This window comes from Guillardia theta (assembly GCF_000315625.1).
Source record: "Guillardia theta CCMP2712 unplaced genomic scaffold GUITHscaffold_35, whole genome shotgun sequence".
NCBI classification, from domain to species: Eukaryota; class Cryptophyceae; order Pyrenomonadales; family Geminigeraceae; genus Guillardia; species Guillardia theta.
In genome coordinates this window covers 285,726-300,116 of record NW_005434639.1, presented here as the reverse complement: position 1 = coordinate 300,116, position 14,391 = coordinate 285,726, and the positions used below count along the sequence as shown (strand labels likewise).

General features: G+C 52.5%; 3 protein-coding genes across 3 annotated transcripts in view; 2 read left to right on the top strand and 1 right to left on the bottom strand.

Moving 5' to 3' along the window:
* Positions 1-1,580: 1,580 nt before the first annotated feature.
* On the top strand, positions 1,581-4,053 carry GUITHDRAFT_108683 (hypothetical protein; the record flags this gene model as incomplete). The annotated part of the gene is made up of 7 exons (XM_005832339.1): positions 1,581-3,137; positions 3,195-3,254; positions 3,303-3,347; positions 3,410-3,562; positions 3,613-3,747; positions 3,798-3,923; positions 3,970-4,053. 7 exons carry the CDS (start codon positions 1,581-1,583, stop codon positions 4,051-4,053), a joined length of 2,160 nt encoding a protein of 719 aa, XP_005832396.1.
* Positions 4,054-4,232: 179 nt separating this feature from the next.
* On the bottom strand, positions 4,233-6,247 carry GUITHDRAFT_138989 (hypothetical protein; the record flags this gene model as incomplete). The annotated part of the gene is made up of 7 exons (XM_005832338.1): positions 4,233-4,568; positions 4,620-4,787; positions 4,834-5,031; positions 5,090-5,200; positions 5,250-5,613; positions 5,661-6,035; positions 6,099-6,247. 7 exons carry the CDS (start codon positions 6,245-6,247, stop codon positions 4,233-4,235), a joined length of 1,701 nt encoding a protein of 566 aa, XP_005832395.1.
* A 1,268-nt stretch (positions 6,248-7,515) lies between these two features.
* Positions 7,516-14,391, top strand: part of GUITHDRAFT_138988 (hypothetical protein) — a gene marked incomplete at both ends in the record, with an annotated part of 8,099 nt that continues 1,223 nt past the window's right edge. Inside the window, 6 exons of the mRNA XM_005832337.1 lie at positions 7,516-7,584; positions 7,633-13,625; positions 13,749-13,786; positions 13,905-14,017; positions 14,106-14,189; positions 14,236-14,357. Coding sequence (XP_005832394.1) covers positions 7,516-7,584; positions 7,633-13,625; positions 13,749-13,786; positions 13,905-14,017; positions 14,106-14,189; positions 14,236-14,357 — 6,419 coding nt within the window. The remainder of the gene's footprint in view (positions 7,585-7,632; positions 13,626-13,748; positions 13,787-13,904; positions 14,018-14,105; positions 14,190-14,235; positions 14,358-14,391) is intronic.

Sequence of the window (14,391 nt, the reverse complement as noted above, 5' to 3'; positions counted from 1 at the left end):
ACATGTATGCAAGCAGGCAACAAAAAGAACGACTTTCCAACATCAAGAAATGTAACAAACAATACTACTTTCCATTACACCTCGGAAGATCCATGGATCACAGGAAACCCACAGTACAAAAAAATATAGAAAGGATAAAAGACTGGCATCAGCTTCAATGCATGTCTGCAAACTGCGAGTAAAGTCTCTGCTTCTTGCTAACTTGAAACGATGTTGCATCCAGCATGTGAGACTGAGAAGAGAGAGGGATCCCAAACTGTACATACCCATCGCAGACAGCTGCACTTCTCTTTCGACAGATCTGCTCTTGTCCTTCGCATTTCAGCATCGCAGAGGTCAATCGGTTCCCATTGAGACTGAGAGGAACTCCATTCTTTAACATCTCCAGCGGGATCATCTGGAGTGCCTCCCCACAAGCAATCTCATCCGCCAGCATCGGGTGAAAGTTCTCTGGTTCGTGGAGGAACGACGTAGTCTTGCTCCCGGTAGGAACCTGATTGGCATTGATTTGCGCCAAAGAGCCAAAGCCTGCATCCAAGCAAATTCTACAAAGCTGTGTTTCACAACCTTTCCCCCCAAGACAGAGATACAACAAAGCACGTTTCCCACAATTCCTGCAAGTCCCAGTTTCTGCAATTGGGTGCGGCATTTTCCAGATGTAAGCAGGGAAGAACGATCTTAAGGAGCTTTTGGACCTTCACCGCAGAAAGTGTCTACTGTGCTGGAGAATTACACCCGACTCTGATTAGAGAATCGGATGAGTTGAAGCCAGCAAGCTACACACGAACAAAGTTGTGCCCGTGGATGATTCAATAATGACGAATATAAAGAGAAGATGAGGAAAGGGATCGGGGAATGGGGAAAAGAAGGAGATGGATAGGATGCAGGGGAGAGAAGTGAAAGGAGGAGGAGGAGGAGGAGGCTCTTAAACAGGGGAAAAGAGCGCGCACATGCCGCGATGGGCAACCATTTTTTTGTACAGGGAGTAGCAGGGGTCGGTGGTTTTATGGAGGAAAAGGGTAGGGGTACTTTCATCCCGGGGTGTGGATTGTTGTGGTGTTGAGAAGATAGGTAGGGGTGGTCAGGAAAAACTCTTCGTAGGGGGTCTATACGACAATTTTTCTGTAGGTGAATAGGTAGGGGTACTTAAAGAGTGATAGTTGCATCAAAGGGTGGGGATGTTTGCACCGGTGGACAGGTCAAGGGGTAGTAGTTCGTGCATGGGGTAGGAATCCACGGGCAACGAGGAGGTGCCGAAGGGGGGTAGGGTTGTGACAGTTGTAGGGGTAGAGGGTAAAGCCCTGAGAATCTGATATCCAAGGGTAGGTACTTTTGTACTGAGATAAAAGGGAAAAGCAGGGGTGAAAATTCCGTTGAAGGACAAGAGCCGGGAAGGAGAGGTGGGGTCAGCAGATGTTTATTAATATTAAAACAAAAATAACATTAAAAACAGATTTTACCATTAGATATGACTTTAAGATTATTTCCCAATAATAAGCCCAAATACATAAATTAATCTTATTTTTGTTGTTTTAGCATTAACATCCTCAACCAGGTCTGCCAGGCAGAGTGAGCCCGGCATGCGGCGCTACTTCATGCCGGAGGAGGAGGGGGAGGAGGAGAGCGGATGTCCTCCCTCTCTTCCCCTCCGCATGAAACACTTCGATGTCTCCCTCCCCAAAGATCAGCAGAACCAGGAGGGCCCTGCAGACTACTTGCGCTTCTACTACTGCGATTTCCTCAATGCGCAAGAGCACGAAGAATCGCTCAACGGCCTGCGAGAAGCCTGGGAGAAGAAGAAAGAGGACGCCAAGTTGTTCTTCGAGTGGATATCGCACGTTCAACCGCGAGCTAAGACCGATGCCTATCCTCTCTTCCTCATCGTGCAGGAGATGCTGCGACTGTGCCTGCACGACAAGCTGGAGATGCAGTTGGCAGAGTTGAGTACAGCGCAAGAGACTATAGAGATGATGGACGGAAACACAGTCGAGCTCAACGAAAAGATTGAGAGGCTGGAAGAAGAGCTTGAAATCACCAGCGAGAACCTCAAGATAGCAAGAGAGGACCTCGACAAGGAGAGGAACTTGAACAAGGCCCTGCAGACGGAGCTTGAGGACCTCAGGATCCAAGTGAAGTCGCAGGACACGGAGAGCAGACTCATTATCCAAAGCAACGAAAGACTTGCCAAGACCCTCAAGGAGACAGGCAATAAACTCGAAAAGATGAACTTCGGCGAGCTTGCTTTCAAGTCCAAGCTTCATGCCATGGACAAATCGCTTGAAGCTGAGAGAAGTTTGGTGCTTGACTGGCATGATGCTGCAGAGCATGCCATCGCTCAGATCAAATTGGGCATAAATGATGATGGCAAGCAAAGTTTGCATCTTGAAGACGCTGAGAATGCAGCATACCAAGCTTCGCACGAGGCGTTGGTTCACGCGCACCTGATGCTTCAGTTCTCAAGGTTTGCAAACATCTCGGAGATTGAGGGGCAAGATCAACTCGATGACTCTCACTTGCAGAAGATCCTGCAGCTCGTTCCTGAGATGATTGCCTGCGTCTTGCAAATCAAATGTGCCTACCTGGCTGAGCGAATGCATCAGACGCCTGTCCTCAATGAGAAACTGAAGTTGGGAAAGAGTGAAAGAAGGCTGGACAGGGCAAGTGAGGAGAAGTTCTTGTATGTAGCCGCATCGAGTGCAAACAGCTTTCTCGTCGGTGAGATGCTGCCAAGGAGCTCGATCACATATTCTCACTTTGTGAACGAGAAGAAGAGCAAACCGCTGGTTATCTTCGGCCCCGAGTCATCCAGTCAGCTGCATCGCTTCAACAAGACGGAGGAGGACGGAGACAAGAGGAGCTGCACATACATTGCAGTGCCAGTCTTCAACCAGCAAGGAACGCTCTGCGCATTCGTCGCTGTGGATTCTCTACAAATCGACTCACCGGTGCCAGACTTGAATGTGAAATGGAAAATCGACTTTCTAAGATCGATAGCGAAATTTCTTGGAAAAGCGTATGCAATGCATGAAGGGCTAGGGTATGACCTTGAGAGCTGTCATGGTCCTGTGCACTACGCGAAGAGAATGTTGGAAGTAACGAAAGGAGTGCCTGTTGAAACACTTGCGGATTATGACGAGGTGAGGGACAGGATTCAGTTGACATCTGCCGGAAAGAGAGCTGAACTCAAGTGCTAGATCATCTTCGAGGAATTGGATGCTCCATTGATTTCTTCTTTGGCAGAAAGAGGGCAGAATGTGAGGCTATCCAGCTCTTGCTGCTTTGCATGTTGACTTTTTGTGCAGATGTTCGGCTATTTCAAAGAAGAAATCCTTCGAAGGAGATACTTTGTAATGTTTGACTTTTCCTCAGTTAGATCTGCTCTCTGTAGCTTTTTCTCATGGAGCTACAGGTGAACACAGTCTCAGAGTTGTATTCAGCCAAGGTTGAGGACCTCGTACAACTCAAGCGCGCCATGGAGGATGAAACTTTCAACCATCAATACAACAAGCGTCGATTGCGGTCTTGCGTGCACATTCCCAGCCCTCCCCCAGAGACTATCAAGGTGCATCCTATTGATAACAGAGGCATCTGACACCTGATACCTCCCTGCAGGTTTGGAAAGCAGTTCTCATCCTGCTGAAACAATTCGAAGAACAGCCTGAGAAGCTCGAGGCTGAGCCCATGGAGACCTGGTCCTACATCCGAGGAATCCTCATCGATGAAAGACATTCACGAGACAAGCTATCCGTAAATCCGCTCCTAGAATATTCATCGCTTCTTTGATGCCTGAGCTCTAGGTCTTGATAGAGAGCTTTGATCCAACCAAGACGCATGAGGAGTCTTTTGACAGGAGATATGACCTCACTCTCCGTCAATTCACTTCCATTCGTCACTCCGCCCTGCTCCGGGAAGGATTTCCGACGGTAACTCGATGAGAGAAGCTTGAGTGATGGTGATGGTTTGGGGTAGGTGTTTCTATACGAGTGGGTCTACATCACGTTGTGGATTTGTACGCTCAGCAAAGAAATGAATCGATTGCAGGCAGAGGGATAAGAACAGAACTTCATGTAGATTCATGTGTATATACATTCTTTCTGTAACCTCAAATTCGCTGCTAATGTAGGTCTTCGACTGTGCAATTATTTATTTTGCTGTAAATTCGTCATGTTTTCCTGCTCAAGCTTGTGTTTGAAGAATACGGATTCCAAGAAGAGGATGTCACTTTTTGCAACCTATTGAGGGTGTGAGAACCCGACGAGAAGAAGGAACAAGCATGTCACCGAAGATGGCCGGGTGTTGTAGAGCCAGCAAACAACTTCTTCAACACTGAAACCATGATCCGTGATCAAGACATATCCGATAGCGCACGTCTCCTTGGAGCGTCTGCTTTCAATCTGCAGAACCTGGCTCGTCGTACTCAAGTGAGCATCCTTGAAGATGTACTGCAACTCAATCTTGTCGCTCCAAGCAACATCTTGAACCCTCACATGTGGCAAGTGATCGTGCCAGGGAAACTTGTCGTCCTTGCTTTGGATGCTCATTTCCTTGATTCTGATAATTTCTCCCACCTGGTTGTAGCGATGTAAGTCAAACGCGCTGCTGCCTCCTCTGGAACCCACCTGCAGGTTCTTGAAATGCTCCTTGACCTCAGCCAGGTCGAGGAGCTGAGAATCCTTGACACGGAACAGGTAGATCTTCGGGCATGCTTGCAGGAGCTCAAAACTACTCTCAATATCAGCTCCGACTATCAGCCACTGCGGGCTGCCTTCTAAAGTAAAGAACTCCCTCTGCGCAACATGTCACTTTGAGATGAACAAGGGAAGATCCATCGACCTGATGAGCCTTACAGAGAGAGGAAACAACGTTCTTGATGTTGTAGCATTCCAACCATTCACCATTCCTGTCGTAGACTTTCTTGAAATGACAAACTCTTGGCTGCAGGAAGGGTTCGCACGCATTCTCCACGGAATATCCACGCAGAAGCACTAGGTAGACAGCAAGCAGAACGGCAGAACGGGTGAAGTCTAGCTCCTGCCTTCATGTCAATGTTGTGCTGCTCCAAGCATCAGAGCATCATGATGCTTCTTACGGTTTCACCGCCCAGCAGCACCAGATGATCCGTCCAGTAATGAACCTCGTGCTTACGGAGAGCCTTGCAAAAGGCAATGACGCTTAGAGGGCTCAAATCGTTGACAAGAATCTGAGCAATGAGGTGTGAGAAGCGCAGGACATAAACCAACACAACAGACTTCATCGTCAAGCAAGTCTCGAATGATCCTGATCGCCGTCCCATAACTTTCTTCTGCCAAATCCTCATGATGTGCTGATGTCCGACAGAGAGAAAGTCTGCCGGTGATGACTGGAATCAATCGGTCTTGGTCCCACATCGTGTTCGGAAGCCGGTCCTTTGACAATGGACTTCGAGCTCGTGAAGTAGTTGAGGTCACAGAAGCTATCGAAGAAGTTCTTGTTGGTCCGATCGACGGCGTTTGCGCCCTCTTCTCTCTTTCTTTCTCTTTGGGGAAACCCCCGACCTCATTCCAGGAGGAGATCAACTTGTTCAGCTCCACGATCTTCTTACTCTTCCATTGTACTCTAGAAAGCTCAGGAGTCCTACATCCAACATCATGATCGGACAGCTTTCACAGAATTCCCAGTACCTGTCAGTTTCATTTTTTTCTGTACTTCTCCCTTCCGAGGCAATGATCTTGGATATCTTGACTTGGATCGAGGAGGTTTCTACCGATTGTCTGAATAACCTTCTCCTCAAGTCTTTTGAAAAATCATTGGAGCTTGCTGCATGTTCGTATGCAAAGCCCAGGGTTGACTGGGACTTTTTCATGAGTGACGGAACTGAGACGCTGTGAGTCAAAATTCCTCTTGCGCCGTTGCGTTGCTCGAGTTCATCATCATCCAAGTCTGGGACCTGAAAGATTTGGCTCTGACTCTTGTGCAAACCAGAGGGTCGAGGAGCAAAGCTGAGTTTAACAGGGACATACGGCTTGAGTCGTGACTGCACTGACTGTGCCTCTTTCCTTGATAGGGTAAAGCGGCAAGGAGAGTGAGAATCAGCACAGATCAGTTTAGTTCCACCTCACCTGTTCTGAATCAACGGCTGAGTCTCAGAAACGTCCGACAAGGCCCTGGATCTCATTGCTCCAGTCCCCTTCTTCGATCCTCTTCCAGGCTTGCCATTTCCTTTTGCTGCTGCGATAGGTGGGAGGGTCACGTTCCCCTCCTTGCTCATCCCTTCCAATCTACAGCTTCCTTCCCAGGGCGAAATCGCACTCTATGTGTAGGTTTCTTGCTAAAAGAGCAAACTTCAATCTCTTGTCGATTCCAGGCTCTTTCAAGGCACAGGTCTTAAGGAAAAAGGCTCAGCTCGTTCAATCGAATCGCAGGTAGTCAGCGGCGGAAGCCTGCATGACATCTCTGTTCTCTGCAACGTTTGTCTCTGGTGCATGATGTCGCCATCTCGATGATCCTACCGCTCTCATGCGCCCTTCGCCTCTCATCTCCCTCCATCTGTTGCCCAATCCCGATCACATCTGCGTACTTTGCCCCCCACCCTGCCCACCCTACAATGCTCAATCCTACCACCCACCCCTCCTCAAGAAGTTTGACCGATATGTACACCCCCATCCCCTACTCCACCCCTGCTCAGTCCGATTCTACCAGTCACGTCAACACGTAGGTGGAAGGGTACCGGTGCATCAGGCTAAGACCATCACGAAGAATCGGGGAGGGGTGGGGTAGTGAAGGTACCAAACGATCAGGTTCCAAAGAGAGAGGCCGCCGTGAAGTAACTAAAATATTAGTACCGCACTTGGTCTGTCGGTCAATTTCTAAAAGTAGTTTTAAAAGGTCCAGTCGTGCGGCCGATCCCATCGGATCTGACAGTCACCTGTGAATCTGAAACCGTGCCTTCCGAAGTTCGGAAGTTCGCCGGGCCCGCGGCGCCGGGCCGCCGCAGTCGCCGTGAACTCGGAACAGTGGCGGCGGACTGGACTCCCCGCCCGGCCGGTGCGGCCCTGGCTCTTCAGGCCGCAGTGTGACTGCGGCTTGCCGCTGGACTGTCACAGTGTCTTTCAACTCGACTCTCATTGAAGACGGTAAGTTACATTGAAAATCAGCCTAGTACGAGGGCAAACAGGAGAGTTCAGGTCCGGTCCGGTCCGCCCCCGGGCCCGGGGACCGTGAAGCAAAGTGTGCGCCAAGCAACTCTGAAACTTGAACGGTGACGGTGCTCTTTGAACGGTGCGGACGGTGGGGCGCGGCGGCCTCAGTGAGCTAGGACCGGCCCGGGTCTCGCCGCCGGCCCGGCGGCTCTCATTTACTAATTTATAAAAGTGAGCTTTGATACTACTTGATTTTTGACTAATTTTTCAAGAGAATTTTTTCCTTTTCTCCAGCTCACCATGCCAGGTGCCGGGTGGCATGATGAAGGTTCTAAAGAGCCCATGAGGGGATGATAGGCTGAGCAGAGGAAGAGCGAGGGGAGAAGTCCACAGGACGATGCAAAGCTCCAGTGCTTCCGGCTCTGACGTTGTCAAGGATGGCCTGGAAGGTTTCCTGCGCGTTCAGGTACGTGCGGCGCTTGATTGTGCTGTGGTTGTTTACATTTCCTTGTAGTTCGAAGGGAAGTTGAAGAGATGGGCGAGGAAGTGGTTGAAGCTGGACAAGGATGGCAACCTCGACTTCTATGATAGCCAGACTTCTGTTGCAAAGATCGAACGGTTCTCCATGAACCTGAAAGAGCTCGACTCGATTTGCAAAACCGATGATGTGAGCATTTCTCTTAGAAAGGGAGCTAAGGAGGTTCTCCTCCAATCTCAAGATGTCCAAGAGACAGAACAATGGCTTAAAGCTTTCCAGAACAGTGCAAGACGGAACCCATCTGACAGTAAGAAGGATACTCCTGACGTTGGAAGCCTGCCTGTATCATATCCCAAGAATTCGGATCCTGATGAAGGCGTCGATGTGCTGGGTGAGATCCTTGGAGGTAACAGTGAAGAAGAGTACGACCCAGCAGAAGATGCGATAGCTGACATGAAGGACTCCGAGCCTTTGAAAGTCCCATCCGAAACCTCGTTTCCCTCCACACGTGCAACACTATCAAAAGAGCACATAGAGCAGTTCAAGGGTTCTCAGCGCATGAATGAAGATAAATTGACAAACACAGGAAAAGCTCGGCAGGATGATGCACCTCGTGCTGATGTGAAAAAGGATTCCAAGGGAACACCTGCACAGGCAGAGCAGCGCAACGGGGGTAGTTCGTCATTGGGGGACAGGAACAATGGAGCGAAAGGGATCTGTGGAGTTGGTATGGTTCTTGAACCAGCAGACCCTGGTCCAGATGGCTTCTGTGAAGTTCGATCTATCAAGGAGGGAGGGTCTGTATGGTGCGAAGGGACGATCAGGAACGGGGACCTCGTGCTCAGGGTCGATGAGTTGGATTGCAGGGGAGTACTGCGGGAAGAGATCAAGAAGCGCGTGCTGGGACGAGAAGGGACTGTGCTGCTGCTGGAGATGTTCAGGAAAGATTATGGAAGTTTCAAGGTGGAGCTGATCAGGTCTTCATCGACTGGTCTTGGAAAGAGGGAAAACACTGCAAAGGAGAGCGAGGTAGAGCCGAACAAGAAGCCAAGGGCTGGTGGGCAAGAGGCACAGGCGACGAAGGCTGATGGCAGGATAGGAAGGGAGCCGGCGATCAAGGCTGATAGCAGGATAGGAAGGGAGCCGGCCATCAAGGCTGATGGCAGGATAGGAAGGGAGCCGGCCATCAAGGCTGATAGCAGGATAGGAAGGGAGCCGGCCATCAAGGCTGATGGCAGGATAGGAAGGGAGCCCACAACTAAGGCTGATGGCAGGATAGGAAGGGAGCCGACAACGAAGGCTGATAGCAAGATAGGAAAACAAGATGCTGGGATTCAGGATGGAGAAAGGAATTTTATAGAGCACCCCAAGGTCCCTGCAGCTCATACCCCTGTTGTCTTCGCTCTCTTCACTTCAGCGATTCCGAATACTCCCCAACATTTTCCTGCAAACAAGGCGATCGAAGATCTAGCGTCTGTCGGGCAGCCTGGAAGGGATCAACCTATGAGTTTTGAAGCCAACGGGAATCTACCTGTTCAACCTGGTCTGGTGACCCCGGGGATTGCGAATGCGAATGCTGGAATACAAGATACTTCCGCAAGGGTGGAAGCAGCAGAGGAGTGGCAGCAGGCGGACCCAGCGATTCCAATCTCCATAATTCTGCGTGATGCACATGCAATGGATCAGCTAGAGTCGTTCGTGATGTTGCCAAACACGCAGAAGGTGTTGAACTTTGATGAGATCGACAGACTTGTAAGGAAGATTGCTGAAGTCTCAAAGGTGGAGAAGATCGACTCGACAGCGCTCAGAGAGAAATACCCTGAAACGTACAAGCTGGTGGAGGGCCAGATGAGAAGCTTGCTCTCGGACAGCAAGATATCTTCTCACCAGCTGATCTCCATGCTCGATCAGTTGTCGTTGATCGGCTGGGACGGAAAGAAGGAGCCGTCATCCTCCCTCCTGCCGGACATAGTCAAGGTCCTGAGCAAATCTGTCTTCGCCATGAAGCACACTGAGCTTGCGAGGTTGTTCTCTTCCCTCTCTCCCTTCAGCTGTGCGTCATCCTGTCTCTCCAGCTCTGCCGGCTGGTCGCTCATCAAAAAGGTGGAGAACTCTGTCAAGCAGATGAACAACTTCGAATTCCTGGCGGTTCTTGACGCTCTTGCTGCGATCAAAGTCGACATGAGCTCGAGCCTGAACGAGCGAGCATGCGATCGGCTGAAGCGCCTCCTCCTCGATGGCAGGACGGAGATCGGGATGGATCGGATGGTAAGGTTGCTCCTCCTCTTCGGAAAGGCGAGGGACTGTGCTCGAAACATCGAAGTGATTCGCCTCATCGCCTCAAAGATCAGAGTGCAGGCACTGCAGGTTCAGGATCTCCTTGCCGTCCTGCTGCTGCTGGCTGAGCGAGACATCACTCTCAGCATGGCCATCCTGCACGACTTTGCTGCCCAGCTGGCGAAGTGGGGGCAGGAGCTGGTCCCTCCAGCAGCTACTCAGGCTCTCTGGGCACTCTGCTCGCTGGAATGGCGCGATGCCGACAGCAAGGTGATGGACACTCTGCTGCTCTCAGCAACACAGACTCTCCATGACCCTCCGCCTCAAAGTTCTGGCTCTGCTCCCGTTGGGGAGATGGAATTGAGCAGTGTGAACGCTGCTCGTCTCTTGTGGGTCTTGTGTAGGTTGGACATGCAGGACAGGGCGGAGAAGTTTGTCCCTGCGCTGGAGAGGAGGATCATGGTCGACCCGGGTCAGCTAGGAGGACGAGACATCACCGACCTGGCATATGCGATCGAGAAACTCGAGCTGAAGGTCAGCTTGAGTATGCAGCAGGAGATCTCCCGCGCAGCAGCCAAGTTCGTCTCCTCCTACTCTTCGGGTGAGCTTGCGGTGACCCTGTCAGGCTTGACGTTCGGAGGGCACGCGCTCTGCGAGGAGCTAGTGGAGGCGATCCCACTCTCTTCCAGGGCGCTGGGGAGGAACTTGTCTGCATCGACGGCGATCAGCATCCTCCAGGCCCTGTCGAGCGGATTGGAGAGCAGTGGTGGGGAAATAGGAGGGGAGCACAGGAAGAGCCTGGCTACCTCGATCCTCTTGGATGTGGCGAGGATGCTGGACAGATGTGACACCCAGCAGGTGGCGAAGATCGTCCTTGTCTGTAGCCGCTTGCAGCTCAAGGTGCAACAAGAGGTAGAGACCTCCTTCGCTCGCAAGTTTCTGCAGCTGCTGGAGCGATACTCCACGGCTATACGGGGAGGGAGCCGGGCTCAGCAAGGGGGGAGACCGTCGTCGGACTTCCAACAGGCGAATTTTCAAAGGGAGTTCCAGCATCTCTTCCTCTTTGCTCGGACCTCCTACTCCCTCGGCTGGGACTCTCCCTTGCATGCGCAATACCTCGACATGCTGAGAGAGGTGACTCTCTTCTTTGCTCGTTCTTCGGACCCGGCTGTCGTGCTGGACATGTACGTCAGTTTGTCCTCGGGCGAGGAGCTCGAGTCGTGCTTGCGAGCTAGGTTCCCCGAGCTGCTGCTGGAGGGAGAGCAGGAGGAGCTTCCAACAGCTGTAACAGGAGACGCCTTGGGGGGTCAGCGAGGCGGATTGCAGATGAAGAACTTCTTGTCCTCTCTGCTCAAGTTGATCATGGACCTGCGGGATCGCATGCAGGCAGCAGACCTTGGTCGCTTCTACCTCCTCCTCCTCCTCTCAGGTGATGCAAAAGAGGAAGCTCGGAGCTCAACGTGGGTCGGCATCTTCAGCAAGTTGGCAGGGAAGCTGGAGGAGGTGCCGGCCAAGACATGCTGCATGATCATCTGCTCCCTCGCCCTTCTCGGAGTGATCCCGTCTGTAGAGGCTCTTGGCCAGGCAGTGAAGCGCGTGGTGAGGGGTAGGGAGGAGCTGTCGATAGCAGACAGAAGTTGCATGTTGCTGGCCCTGGGGATGTTCAATCAGACCCAGTTGGTGCCGGACTTCAAGGAGCTCTACGACGAGATGCTTGATACACTCCTCGACGAACAGACCAGTTCTGAGAGTGAGAAGGCGAAGTCCAAGGACAGCGAGGACGTCGACATGTTCGATGTAGAGGACGTCAAGGAGAAAGAGAGGAGGATAAGGATGAGGGAGAGCCTCAGCAACCCTTACCTGCATGCACAGATGGCCATCATGCTGCTCTTCTCGCAAGTTATCTTGTGCAACAACGACAATTCCATGGAAGACGTCTGGAAGAAGAACGGGAGCGAGACAAACTCCGAGTCGCGCGAAGTTGCACTATTGACTACGATGCTGATGCGTCTGAGACAAGCTCTGTTGTCTGACGCAGGTAAAGTTGGCGAGGACGCTGTCGAGAAGAAGCTCGGCAAGTCCTCGTTGGAGAGATTCTACATGCTGACGAGTCTGGTCGGCCTTATCAGCCCGCAAGCGACTGCTACCCTCGGGGAGAGGGAGAAGGAGACGATGGAGACGATCAGAATGGCCGGGAAGAAATGTCTGATGCTCTTACAGGACTTTACGGATGGCGAGGAGGGCAGCCGATGCCTGAAGGAAATCAGCGAGACGGCAGCTGAGTTTGGAGTGGAGCTGCGAGTCGGTCGGAGGGACGAGGGTGCTGGTTTCTTGTTGCCGTTGAGCAACGAGGAGAAGAAGGTCGTGCTGGATGTGGTGAGGGCGGAGGACGAGTTGTTCTCTCCGGAGGAGACAAGCTTGCGACTCAACGGAAGGTTCGAGTTGAGGAGGCAGATCTTATCGCTGTCGGGTTGGTCCCTCCTGCAGGTCCGCCTGTCATCGTGGAAGCTTGTGCGGGAGGTGAACGTCGAGAAGAAGAAGTTCTTGTTCCGAGGGGATCGACTGCGCAACTACATCTCATCGGAGTTCGAAGAAGAATGCATCCTCCGCGCCCTCCCGCGCCTCCACCATCGTGTTGAGGTCATGAGACTCCTAGAGGCTCTCCTCTGCATACATGATGGCTTCGTGAGGATGGACGCCGGGACGATCGCGCTGTGCCTGCGTAAGCTGGGGCAGCAGAACCCGATGGACAACAGCCGGAGGCTGCAGGAGATCGTGTTTCAATCCGGTCTACTTGCTCATTGCTCCTCCAAGCTCGACGAGATGGACGGATCTCAACAAGCGCAGCTCTTCAATGACGTTGTCAGCATCTGGATTGAAGTCGGTCGGCCTCGCAGCAGGTTCCCGACCTCGCTGATGGTGACGCTGATGAAGCTGGGCGAGGAGGCGATGAAGGGAGACAACCTCGACCTCTCCATGGTCGCGAACATGTGCAGCGGGATCCTGGAGGCGAAGGATGAGCTGCCCAAGGAGGTTCTGTCTCAGACCCTCCTTGCTCTTGTCAACCGCTGCAAGGACGAAGAGTTTGTCAGGCTACTGCAGGTCGACGTTGTCGTCCCCGTGTTCGCTTGCACGTGCCTCATGAGGAGCCTCAGCGTCGGGCAGCACCTGGTGGACATGATTGCTGTGGAAAAGCTCAAGGAGAAGATTGACGGGTGCGGGGCTGAGCTGAGAACAAGGCACGTCCAGACCATCTTCTGGTGGATGGGCTGTGCAGGGGACAGGAGTGTCAACTTCAGCTACAGGCTGATCAAGAGGCTGCAGCAACAGGTTGGGGAGATGAGCGCTCAGGAGCTCAAGGACGTAGTCTGCTTTCATGCTCAGCTTCAGCTGTTCCTCTCCACAGAGATGGGCTTGCAGATGATGGACAGGTTCAAACAGCTGGACGTCTTGGAGGCGCTTCCCCTGAACGACTGCGTATTCATCCTCTCCTCCTTCGCTCTCAGCTGCGTCGAGGACGAGACTTTCGTCCTCGCCCTGTTGCGCCGGATCGACCTGCTCGAGAGATCACCGGCGATGTCCAGCAGCAACGAGTGGAACGTGGAGATGGAGATCAGATTTCTCTGGTGCTGTGTGGCGATGCCCTGCCTCTGCAACACTCTCTTCCGTCCTGATCGTACAGACTCGTCGGAGCAGCCGCTCTCCTCCTTCTCCAGCCTCCACACTCGCTGCCGTTTCCGCATCCTTGAGAGGTTCGTGTTTTCAGCCACGTTTTCTGCCTCTCGACTTGCTGCTGCTGTTGGTCTGTGAATGTCTTGATCTGACTGACTTGCTTCTGATATTCCTTGTATGCTAACGGTGGTTCCTTATCATAGGTGGACGAAGAATCAGTTCTCTGTTCAAGGAACCAGAGGTCTTCACCTCGTCCAGCTCCTGCTCTCCTGCTCCTGCTTGCCTTTCTTGTCCTTGCCAACTCCTCTCCCAACTCATCCTTCCTCTGCTTCATGCATCGTCCTCACAGTTTCCAGTAGAAGAGAAGCGACTGAGCCAGCTCGAGCTCAGCATGCTCTGCCAGTACCACGTGGCAGTCCGCCTCCTCATCGCTCAGGGATGCTCCAACGCGCAGCTGGAGAGGTTGGGGCTGGTAGACATTGACGCAGAGACTTCCTTGCAGCTGGAGAATGCGGCACGTTGGTGCTGGAGGCGCTGGTGGACGCTGACGTGCCGGGCAGGTCAGAAATCAGTCGGTGACGCTGGAGAAGCAGCGGAAGACTGTGAGCTGCAAGGTCTACGGGGAGGCTGCAGACGTCTTCAAGGTGATATGGTCTGCTGGAGCTGGGCGATGGTGCTGACAGGCGGCAGGACATGGGGTATGAGCCCTGCCGAGACTTTGAGTCCTTCTGCTATGACCGCGACACGATGGAGGGGAGGGGAAGAAGCAGGGAGAGAGCCGCGATCCTCGGAGACAAGCGCATCTCAGTGGGGTATCCTCTCCCGCTCATGTACCAGAAGCTGAAG